The sequence below is a fragment of the Cottoperca gobio genome, chromosome 18 (assembly GCF_900634415.1).
Source record: "Cottoperca gobio chromosome 18, fCotGob3.1, whole genome shotgun sequence".
Lineage (NCBI taxonomy): Eukaryota > Metazoa > Chordata > Actinopteri > Perciformes > Bovichtidae > Cottoperca > Cottoperca gobio.
In genome coordinates, this window is record NC_041372.1 from 954391 (window position 1) to 966602 (window position 12212).

The window sequence follows — 12212 nt, forward strand, 5'->3', positions numbered from 1 at the left end:
TACTTAAATGTTCTCCTACAATGTGTTTAATATTTAAGTCGACTCACACAAGTATTAAAGGAGCAGCAAATGGAAATACTACAAAGTAAAGTACAAGTACTTGAGTAAACATAGTTGAGAGCATGGTATTTATACTGTACACATGAAGACTTTGTACAGGACTCATTTAAACAGTGAACAAGACCTTTACAGGACATACTCACATCTCTCGTGGTACCCTGCAGGATGATGGTCTCCTGCTTATCTTACCAAACGTACAACACACAACATCTGTAAAGAATCCATTGGTTACACCAGCAATGATATTGAAATATTTATTACAGCTTATGAAATCACTGCTTCTATTGTAAAGCAGACCAGAGCATACAGAGCACATCCACTGTTGCTGGGCCAAAAGTTATTTGGCACTAAAACGGACAGAGGGCTGATGAGGGATATTAACGGATGATTAAAAGAATGAATCGATCGCTCCATCGTTTGGATCCTTCGCTGTTATAAAAGCTCCGAGACCCAGACACAACACCAGAACTTCTGTCGTAGCTAAGTGATAAATCTCAGTCAGTCATTTATTTGTTGGCAAACAAGTTTCACTGTTACAACAAATATTAGTTATGAGGTCATTCAACTTGGAAACCATTACAAAAAGGAATAAATAAGAAGCCATAGTCATAGCCAATAATAAAACCTATCTGTGCCACTAAACTTCCATCCTCCTTTTATTACCGTTCATTTAAACAAATAAATAAATATATTTTCTCCACGAGGAAGAAAAACAAAAACACTTCCAGTTTGTCTCACTCCAAAAGCTCTTTCTTTAATAAGTAAAACAGCCATCGTTCTTTTTTTTGTACAAGTGCCGGGTGCTCATCAATGTTCAATTAGTTGTTTCTGAGAAGCACAAGCGTTTTAGAGATGCACCGTGAACCTTTCTGAGGGACGCCTCGTCATTAACTTATTCCCAACGATCTGCTATCTACACAGTAAAAAAAAAAAAAACAGGGAAAAGAAATCCGACGGAAACAGAAAACAGACCTGAAAACAAAGATGAATATGTAGCACAAAAAAACGCCTGCACGGTAAGTGTTCTGTTGTGATGTTTTGTGTGTTATTTTGCTTCTATTTAGACGGTCATTTCTTTGAAAGTGATAAAAGAGGAAAGCAAAAAAAACAGACTGGTACCAGAAACCCAGAGAGGCCAGCACAACAGAACAAAATTGCTCCTAATCACTACATTTACAGAGACAAAGGGTTCGCTCGGAACAAAGAAAGCATACTATTGTGTGCAATGCTAGTTATCTGTACAATTACATAGAAATATCTCATAATTCTCTTGTTAGTTTTTTCTCCCTCCTTTAACAACTGTTATCACAGTAAATGAAAGAAAAGAAGAACAGCTATGCTTGAAAGCATACGATCAATAATTCCTTCATGGTAATTGTTCAAAACGTGTGTTTGTGTTTTTTTTTTGTCTTTTTTTTCATTGAAGGGAAACTTCAGCAAACAAAATGTGCTGCGACTCACCAAAGAGGAAGAAAATCTTTCAAAAAGTCAATATAGATACAGAAGTATAATAAAATAGTCCTTTTTTTTAAATCCCCCGTGTATTCAGGTGAAGTCTGCGGTGGAGACTTGTATATTTGGGGCTTTGCAGTTCGCTTCGACTGTCACACTATATCTCTGAGACCTAAACATCCCGTGTGAGTAATTGTCTCTTTTCACACTGAGACAAAACACGCCAAACCTTACAGAGTTGGAGGGGGGAGGGACACAACATCAACAGATTCCCGCAATGTTTAACCAAATATAGTCACATATGAGCCCCCATACCGAGCACATACTGTCCTGTCTGCAGTCGTTTGCGCTGCCTCAGTCTTCGGGGCACAGAATAAAAAGAAAGGCTACCACTGCCAACGACTGATGGAACGAGGGGACGCGGGGAGGAGGACTACGGTAATAGGAGGAGCGCTGGAGGAGCGGGGGGGTGTCGGGCCTATAGGCTGGTGACGAGGTGCGAGGGCTCCGGCTGGGCCTCCTCTGGAGATAGATCCTCTTTGTTTGGGGGCACGATGAAGCCGTCGCTGCTGCCCCGCCCCAGCTGGTAGTAGGAGTGCAGCTGATGGAGGTGGTTACGTGAGCCCAAGTTGGGCATGCTCTTGTAGTAAACGTCGTCCGAGCTGGCCTCGGGGCTCTTGGCGTCCCCGCCGTCTGCAGATTCTGCGGACACGTCGGGCAGGCCGGGCAGCATGGGCATGCTGGTGTAGAGGGAGTCTCTCTGGTGGTTGTGGCTGGGTGACGAGCCCTCGTCCTCCGTGTGCTCGTTCGTGAGTAAGGGGAAGAAGCTTTCGCTGTTCTCCTGGGGGATCCTCCTCCGAGACGAGGAGGTGGTGTTGGCGGACGAGAAGGGGTGGTGGGGCAGTGGGAGGGGCGGTGGCGCTGACTGGAGGAGGTGATTGTTAAGGTGGTCCACCACCTGCAGGGACGGGGGCGGTCTTTGAGGCAGCAGCGGGGCATTGGACTCCTCGCGGATTAACTCCAGGCCCAGGCCCTCGTCGTGGTGCGGACCGAAGGTGGAGTGGTCGTCCAGGCCCAGCGCCACGTTCATGCCCATCCCCACTCCCAAGCCCATCCCGTAGCCGCTGTCCTTACCACCGTTGCTGACGTTGTTCACCAGTTTGTTCATGAGGTTCCGGTTGTGCTCGGCCGAGCGCTCGTGGGAGTTGTTGAGGTAGGAGGGGATGTAGTTGGAGGTGAGCTCTTTCAGGATCTTCTTCTCCAGGGTGGTCTCTTTGTGGTTATAACCCCGCTCAATGATCTGGACGCAGTCACTCATGTACTCAGCGCTGGCGATGCTGTAGCTGTTGCCATGGTTACCATTCAGTGGTAGAGTATCCATGACACTTGTATCCCGGGCATTGTTCAGGATTCCCTCTGGAATGACAAACATGGGTGGGGGGGGGGGGTGGGGGGGGTCAGAATGGGCGAATGAGAAGGGTGAAATCTGATGGGATGTAATTGCCACAGCTAAATGTCAGCCAGTTTTACAAATACAAATTACACCCATCCAACAGGGCTTTTATTCTGAAATATGTCGTGACCCTCGAGCACTCTCAGCACATAATGTCTCACACAGTTCTGAGTGCACTTAGTACACTATTTGAAATAGGTTCATAAAGCACATTATGTACGGAAAGCTTACATTCTGCAAATATGAACACTTACCTTGTTACAAAAATAACATTTTCTAAGACCCAATTTCACTTTTCATTCAGTTTAACATACTATTCTCTGGCAGGGATGAAAACACGGATGTATGTGCGACACGCAACAGCACAAAGCACAACACAACAACACACATCTTACGCACTAAAGTCAAGCAGAGACGGAAATCAAAGCCATGCAGTTAACACTTAAGAGTGAACACAGAGCAACAGCTGATCGGACCCCAGACATATTGTCCCGTACGAGCAACATGGGAATACTGGGAATAAATAAAGTATTCATGTCTGCGTCGTCTGTGTGAACACGACTAACCCTCTCTCTCTCTCTCGACATGAAGACTTTCTGTTCTCTCTGTGTTGCGTGAACATGTACATTTCATATTTGATCAGTTTGACCATCAGCATCAAAGCAACACTTTTGAGGATAATTCAAAGCACATCAGTCAAGGCCATCCAGCTTGTTAAAAGTGTCAAGCACACAACTTTGACCTCTTGAACATTTGACAAGTTTCATTTATGAGAAAAAGTGTACTGGCGTGATCAAAGTGAAGAGTAAAAGAAAATAATAAGTGCATGAACAAAGGCACGAATGTTAAATATTCAGTGGAGAGAATACAGATCTGTTGATATCGATGTGGTTTATGGAATGCGGAGGAAGTAGTGTGAACTACAGTCAGCAGTGAGTAAACTCATTTTACAGGTCTGTTTGAAATGTCTGTCATAAAAATAATGTTATTACTTCCAAAGGGAATGACATTTTGTTTTCATTGCCCCTTTGTCAGTATCGAGTGCAAAGAAAGTAAAGCCAAAGTCAATTACATTTGATAAGCAATGTTTAGTTTGACTCCCATACTTGTCTCTCTGTAGGGCTCTTTTAGGGACCGCATGAGGGGAAGGAAAGAAGAAAAGAAAACACAATAAGCATAACAGTGACAGGTCGAAGAGAAATGTGCACATACAGTATGCTGATGACGCATCAGGACAATGTTTCTGGAACGCAATCGTTTTTTTGTCACCATGCAGATTTTTGCGAACGCACAGAAAGAACCACAACATGTCTGTTAACAAATGTACGTAGAGAATCCTTGATGTAAAACAAGGCGACGGTACTTGAGCGTCAGATGCAGCAGTAAATCCTTTTGATGCATTTTCATCCTTCTGGATATTTCTTTACATCTATAGCAGTGTAAGTGAATTACAGCCCACTGTCACGAGCTCCCATGCAGTACTTGTATTGCATACATAAATTATCCCCTGATCAAAGCTCTCTGTGAGTTTTTATCTCAAGTTTCTCAGTTTTACACACTCGCATAAAGACAGCGAGCTCATATTGACTGCAGAGAGCTGGAAGGAAATAATAACTGCTCTGCACAGAGAGGAAGCTTTTCAACACCCACCAGATCTCATATAATAGTTGTTTTGGTGTTACAGTCTGCCCCCCAAAAAAACGAAATAATGTGAAGATCACATTTAAATACATGAATTAGAAATGATCAAAATGAAAAAGGATAATATTTAAACTATTTATGCCTTAAAATAAGGAATTATATTCATGACGATACAAACAGGAAGATAATGGCTTTTCAGACTATTCTTTTCTCTTCATTTTAAATTTAAATATCAGATCCAATTACATTTATGGCAAACAACAGCAGCATAACAAGGAAGGAATGCTAAAGCAGAGAGACAGCGGACATGGCACACAAGCTCCACTGACAACATTAGAGCACATTTAAAATAAATGAGTGGGGATGTATCCGGCTCCCCGCAGGAACACATTCTGTGTATGTCGGCCAAACAGCCGTGTCTGACTCGAGTCGCCCGAGCAGGAGCCGAGATACAGCCCCAAAGAAAAACCCCACGGGTCAAACCTGTGGGGTTTTTGTGACAAAGCTACAGTTCAACGCTAACACACAACATCTAGAGCAGTGCTTTTTTTTTTTGTTTTCTTTTTTTAAATCAAAGCCCTGTAAAAACCCTCAAGGGTGAAGATTGGCATTTCAGCTTAGTGCAAGTCCATTACTTTTAACTCTCCAATCATAAAGTTACTTTGTGTTCCCGGGCGGGGACAGAGATGTGCAGCCTCACAGTTTCTCCAGGACCAGACTTGTAAAAAAAAACAAAAAAAAAACACTGCCCCAGCACAATGTTAAAGAATGAAAAGAAGCTAGCACACCTTGTGTGTTGTACATGCCCAGAGGGTTGTTATAGACTGCCGATTCCCCAAGCAATGTATTATAGGGATTGTTAGTGCCATGAGGACGTAGGAGTGCATTAGGAATAAGATGGTTAGCCATAGCCCCTGGAGCAGCCAGAGAGAGACAGAGTGAGACAGAAACAGGTAGGTGGCAGATAAGATGAGGTAGAGACAGAGAGAAAGAGAGAGAACACACATATCAGTTGGGCAGATGCAGCTGAGCAATGACAGCCATTAACATCCAAATGATCACATGATCATTAATGCTACATGAAAGTGGCAGTGCTGAACTGACATACCTAATGGCACCGATGGAAAGTGTGTTAATTGTATTGTTAATGTCGGCCATTAGCGTTAAGCCTGTTTTTGTGCTGCACATTGAGGCAGCGTACGCGTGTTAAAAGAACATCGATTAGATGTCTGAGAGGACGACTCTGTACGTTTGAACGCTCTTTCATGAGTTTACTTTGTAGAAGGTCTTTACAGATAGATGTTTTGTATGAAAGGTTTGTTCTGCACATGGAGAACACTCGAGGACCCTCTTGAAAACAAGATGGTACATCTCAAGAGACAAAGATCCTTCGGACCAGCCGCCAAATAAGAAGAGAAGAAAAGGAAACTAGACGCTGAGCATCAACAGAGCAGATTTAAACAGCTTCTTGTGTCAGTGCTCAATAACTCCTCTAATGAGCAGCAAACACGTTGCTTTAGCAAAGATCTGAGTGGAAAACATCCACTAACGTTTGAATCATTTCATTCGTCTTCCTTTGGGAACTAATTCAGATATAAATAACACATTTGGTGTCTGAATAATAAGTTTGTATCTCTTTCAAAATAGTTATTAATGAGGGAAACTTGACGGGCAGTGTACAGTAAGGATGTATTCTCAGCAGAACTGGGTAGTGTTACATTAAAGATAACACCTTTAACTATCTGAGAGAGCCAACAGCTGATGAAAGCAGCCCTCTAAATGAGAGGCTCTTTGTCTTAATGAAATCAAGGAGCCATTGTTTAGAAAATAAGACAGAATTCTGCTCTCGTCATCGATGTAAACATGTGTGAGACGAGCAGCGGCTCTATTATTATAGCTGTAATGAAGTAAAGTGCTATAATATCCCTTTTCTCCAAAGAGCAAAGGTCACATTTCTTAAGTGCCATTGCTGGAATAACTTCTGAATGAAGTGGCATGTGCCGTCTGTGCTGCAGCTGCCAGCATGACTCATCAGTTTCCCTCCACACGCTGCAGCAGCTCTGAGCCTGTGATGAGCTGCAGATTTAATCTTCAACATGAAGGGTGCACATTCCCTCATGTTTGTTTTTCTTTGCTGTTGATAAAAAAATAATTTATTTTCAAGGGTTTGAATACATTACGCGGAATATCAAGTACGCTGAAAATATTTGTGACTCGCGTTCGTTTTTCTGTTTACAAGATCTTCTGCCCGTCCTGCCAACATGATGCTATTCTTTTTAAACTTACGTGCACGTGCTTCAAGTGTGCACAACACCAGATGGATCAACATCTGTTATCAAGTACATCCTCTTATTATAGAAAGCTCTGGATCTGATTATAAATAGCTTATATTACTTTTATATTACAATGGGACCATCTAATGTTTTCTCTCTTTGAAGTCTCTCCTTACATTTTTAAAGAATGCTGATATTATTTTAGGCTCATCTTTCAGCGTCAATATCATTTCTAGTTTGACTTCAGTATAAATTAGATGTATCATCGTTGCTGTTGCTGCTTGTCCTAATTACAGTGTGTTCCGTAAACACCAGCCTGTGACAGATCCACCACTTATTGTGTCTGATAAATTGGACCACTTCCAGACCCGCACTGATTGTGTGGTGCAATAATCCCGACTGCTGGGATAAATGGAACGTGCAACGCCATCAAGATGATTGCACGAGTCCGCTCTGGAGAGGAACGCAGCAGGAGAGTCAGCTGCGTGTCGCTCTCAGGTGCGAATCAGCAAAAAAGGTGTTTGCTCTTCAACTCATAATTCCTGATTAACAACACGGAGAAGTGCATCTGTTGCTTATAACAGAGAAGTCAGGGATGTATAATAATTTCTAGCATTTAGCCTTCATGAAGATCCTTGCACCTTTTTTCTCCCCGGACCTCCTGCCCCAGATCTGGATGAAGCTTGTGTCTGTTGATGGTGCTAAGCTAAGTGCCTAATTATTGAGATCTTGACACTTCCTCCCCGTGTCGAACATTAATCCATCATTGTAACTCTGCATTAGTGTCGACGCAAGCAGGCGCCCAGGGCGAATTTAGAGAGCAAGCAGTGTGGAAGTGTAGCCCTCCATCAAGAGCTGTGATGAGTGTGGAGAGTGTTCGGGATGGATGGCAGCCAGAGCCCCTGTGTGCTGCTCCATGTCAGATGTAGTCTGATATCTATTTCCTGCACAACCTGAGAGACTCTGAACTCTCTCCACTGTCAGATGCATTATGGTAAAATACTTTTTATTATGGTGTTTCTGAGACGAGATGCCACTGAATTCATTTCTGTTGTTCAGAACTTTTCCTTCAAGCTTTCGCAGTCAAAAAAAATAAAGATTGTATCCCCCCTCATCAAAATGCCCCAAAGCTAGAATTTTCATAAACAATTTAATTTGATAACATTTACTTAAATGCAGGGTGTTTTTATTTTTTATTATTTGGATTAAATGAAATCCTTTCACAAATGATTTGTTGGTGCTTCTAAATAAAAGATGTTTTCTGCAGCAGGATGACTTTATCTTTTCAATCTCCGCTTTGTATTCACAATCACGTTCTCTTTCGAACTGTGGCGACGCACGTCAAAAGAAATCAGAAGCGTTTGACGATCTAAAGTCTTATTAAATGGAAAGCGAGTGTAACTGCAATTCAAGGGAAATAGTGACGCTTTGGTGACAAACTGTACGTGGCATTAGTTCGGGTAAAGAGTTGAGCGGAGCCCGTACCTCTGTTGAGCGATGCAGAGCTGTTGATGTCTCCGGTCATGAAGGAGGACTCGGACTGTTTTCTGACTGTGTCGTTCCACATTCGACGGATGCGGCTCTGCGGAAACAAACAGCATGTCAAAACACGTCAGTGTGAACATGGAGGAGAACTTCCTGCAGCTGAAAATCAACGCACGTAAACAGCATTATTGTGTGAAGTGCGATCACAGTCTGACACTCAGCTACTTTTAAACACAACTGAGACGTGAAAACAAGAGGCTGTCAGCTTTTTAATCTAGTTTGTAAACCCTGAGACGCGTCAGCTGTGGCGAGAAGTAAGCTCCAATTAAAGATGAGCACTAGTACTGTGATAGGTGAAGTCAATAATAAAGTCATCAGTCAAGCTCTCCGAATCAGTGTCTCGGGTTGCGAAGGCTCAATCCGAGAGGGTTCATGCTGCTTAATTATGATGAGTCCCATGGGCTGTTGCACAAGCTAAGGGTCTGCGTATCCATCCACAGAGCGGACTACTTTCTGTCTGCTGCCAGAGGCGCTTGGCAGAGGATTTCAGATTGATACAGAACAGATCTGGTGAAGGAAAAATAATGTTTAGAATAATAATTGGGATTTTGACTAATGGGGAGAGGGCTGATGGAGTGTTGAGCAGAATATGATTTGAGATTTGAGTATATTTCCCAGATGAAATATGCTTATGAACTATGTTCCACTTTGAGTGTTGATGATGAAGTATCCTGCACCTGATCGGTGTCTTCAGTTGGTGGATGACTGCGAGCCTCGGCCTGATGTTCTTCTGCCGTCTCTACGGATTATTAATTCATTTTCGTATCTCGGTGTGCGTGAAATTGCCTTTTCTTTTTCATTGATCCGACATAACGCCGCCGCAAATGAGGAGATTGTTAACACCGCATCCTATAGCATCCGAGGCTGAAAGATCCTGAAGTTCCCTTTAAACACTTTGTGTGTGACGTCGTCAGCAGCTCAGACAGGATGCAGCTTAATGAAGTCTCTGCCATCCTCGTTAACTAAATTTAGAGCGACTGCCACCTCACCTCATCTCTTCCAGGATTTCTCCATTTAACGGTGGCATTCAGACCGTGACCATGTTTTTTATTCATAAAAGCTTCGTAATCGTATCAGAAATGATGTGAGAAACTCCCACGCAGAGGTGTTATGATCAATACTGCAATTCTGCGTCAACCCCAGGTGACTCTGGTGTGCACTCCTCCTCTCATTAGCATACTGTAACGTCGCGTTGTCCCCTGCACTGACACACAGATGCTACTTCTCCTTGTTTTTTTGGACAGATAAAAACTTGAACCGTTCACAGCCGGCGGGTTCCAATGTGCTTTGCTGATTACACATTCATTCAGAGCGAGCAATAAACAAGCACGTCGTTCTTTCTGAGTGTTTCCATTCCTGTCTGGCTGAAATAAAGCGGCTGAGCATGAGGTTAGAGCCATCTTGTCAAAGCTTGCGTGTAATTAAACGCTTTGATCTGTGTGCAGAATCCTGCTTGTTTTGTGGGATGCTCGACTCTTAACGACTATTTATAAGTGAACACTGGAAGGAAAAACACAATCTTTAGAATATGGATGTGATGTTCAACGACAGTGTGTCACGGCGATTCATGCTACACTTCATGTCAATGTGGGAGGAATGCATTAACAATTCACTTTACAAGGAGACAGAATTGACTGATTTTGGCAGAGAAATTCAAATCTGCATTTGTGAGCAAATTTGTGACAACGCTGGAGCCAATACTTTAATGAGCTGTAGCGACGTGCAGCCCGCTGCAGTGCAGACGGACTGCACGCACAATATGTGTCGCTGATATCGCTCCCTAGCAAGGTCGTGTGCTGTATGTCCTTGCAATCTATCACACACACAGTCACCTTTAAATCTTTCCTCATTAGTTGTGTGAGCAGCTGCACGTCTGTGTAATGTCACGGATTATTTAGGAATGACTCGCTTCTAGCTGCTTAAAGACTAAATTCACTGGTAATCCAAAAAACCAAAGGAGAGACAGAGAAGACAGAAAGCATGAACAGTGGAGCCACCTGTGACCCTGTAGAGTAGCGTCCTGGAACACGAGAGGCCGTGCCTTTTCCAGAGCCGACGGAGCTGTCCACACTTTTGCCGCTGCAGCAGTGAGTGCGCAGGCATTTCCCATATTCCTTACGCACCTGTGTGAAACAAAAGCACACGCAGGCTCGCGCATCAGTCTCATTCTTCTAAAACATCTGTCATCTCAGCACACCTTTCCGGTCTATCTGCATAATGTTTTACTACGGAGAGGAAACAAATGCAATGATACCTTCTTCTGCAGCACACAGTGGAAGATGAATATGAACATCCCCTGCAGGGAGTTGAAGATGGTGAACAGGTACGCCATGACCACCGTGCTCTCGTTCACATACATGAGGCCGAAGGCCCAGGTGAGGCCGAGCAGACAGAGCAGGGCGATGGCTCCAATCACCCAGGATCTGGAACACACACAGACGGACAGTTAAGATGTTTCAAATGCTGCAAAACTGGCGTCAATTGTACCAATAAAAGATTTTAACTTTAACTGAAGCGCGTGCTACCAATTGAATACAACAAATATCCAAAATAATCCATGTAAGGAGACATTTCATCCAGTTATCAAGGTTTTCCTATGAGAGAAAAGGACCGACAATGAAGAGGGAAAGACACTGATGAGACATGACAATGAATTGAATCTTTATTTTCTTCACCACATGCCGTTGCGTATTTGAAAAGCCAAAGCCGATCATAAAACTGCAGATTCATAAATATACGATAATGGAGGTCTGTCTAAAAGGGAGGCTAACAAATATGGCATTTTCATTAGAGGACTATTTACATGAGTACATGTTGGATTCTATTAGCGGCGGGCTGGATACGTGTCTTGTAAACGGAGATAAATGAGAACAGAGTCTATTAACAGTGAAGGGCTCCATCTTCATGCAGGCACGCTGAGCAGAGAAGTGGCACTTTGTCTTCACCGGCACGCTTTTTTGGTATTTTGGCGCCTCGGAGGCGTAGTTAAGATTAGTTACTGATTCTCGCCGGCAACGTATGAAGATCTTCCCTTTTACAGCTGCCGGAGAGACGCTGCTGTGCTCTTTTGTTTCTCTCTGCAGCTTCTGATTCCAGTGGCATGCACCGTGATGCACAGCAGAATAATCCGGTAACTTTATACATTTACATTATACATAACTGTCCAAAATAATGACAATCTGCTGTTGTGTAGATCAGAGGGAGATCTGAATCCAGCTGCAGGTTTATCAGCAGAGATGTGTGTTTGTGGAAGATCAGCATCACATAACTCATGGTTACATTTCACAGGAGTGAGGTCGTGCATAATGTGGAGACGTGCGCACACTCTCTAAAGGGCCGTCTACACCCAGAACTAACGTTAATAAAACGATGCTTTATGTGTGTGCACCTTATTTATTCTTCGTGCATGTTTTTATAACTGCAAATGTGCTTATTCTGATACCTAAGAATCATTAAATACGGTCCAGAAACATGAATTAATCTGGAAATAGCTATATTACATTAAATGTTATATCATAAGGTTTATTCATTCCTATTATCCAACTGTTTCCACCATTTATCTTTTCCTTCCAGGCAGGTTATCCTGTGCTTGTAGCTAACGATGTCGAGCCATTTCTCCGGATCGTTCCAGATAAAGCTGACAAAGGTTTGTGCCGTATCTTCGCTACAGTACTAATATTTCTATAGACTGCACGGTGAAGATACAGGTGCCATTTAAAGCTAATCTTGCTCGTCACATCTGCAGGCAATGTATATGTAGGACAGGAGTGCTGTATGCACACTAATGC

The 12212-nt window shown here is 43.1% G+C and overlaps 1 protein-coding gene across 8 annotated transcripts in view; it reads right to left on the reverse strand.

Annotated features, from left to right (window-relative positions):
* Nucleotides 1-300: 300 nt before the first annotated feature.
* Nucleotides 301-12212, reverse strand: part of LOC115023593 (adhesion G protein-coupled receptor L3) — a 187706-nt gene continuing 175794 nt past the window's right edge. For 2 of the 8 annotated variants that reach the window (XM_029454686.1, XM_029454685.1), the window contains 6 exons: nt 10679-10847; nt 10422-10547; nt 8365-8461; nt 5395-5520; nt 4072-4089; nt 301-2928 (listed from right to left, as the gene is read on the reverse strand). In XM_029454686.1, coding sequence (XP_029310546.1) covers nt 1991-2928; nt 4072-4089; nt 5395-5520; nt 8365-8461; nt 10422-10547; nt 10679-10847 — 1474 coding nt within the window. In that variant the 3' untranslated portion in view covers nt 301-1990. Of the gene's footprint in view, nt 2929-4037; nt 4090-5394; nt 5521-8364; nt 8462-10421; nt 10548-10678; nt 10848-12212 lie in introns of all 8 variants that reach the window. The other 6 variants (XM_029454692.1, XM_029454689.1, XM_029454688.1 and 3 more) reach the window with 6 other exon arrangements.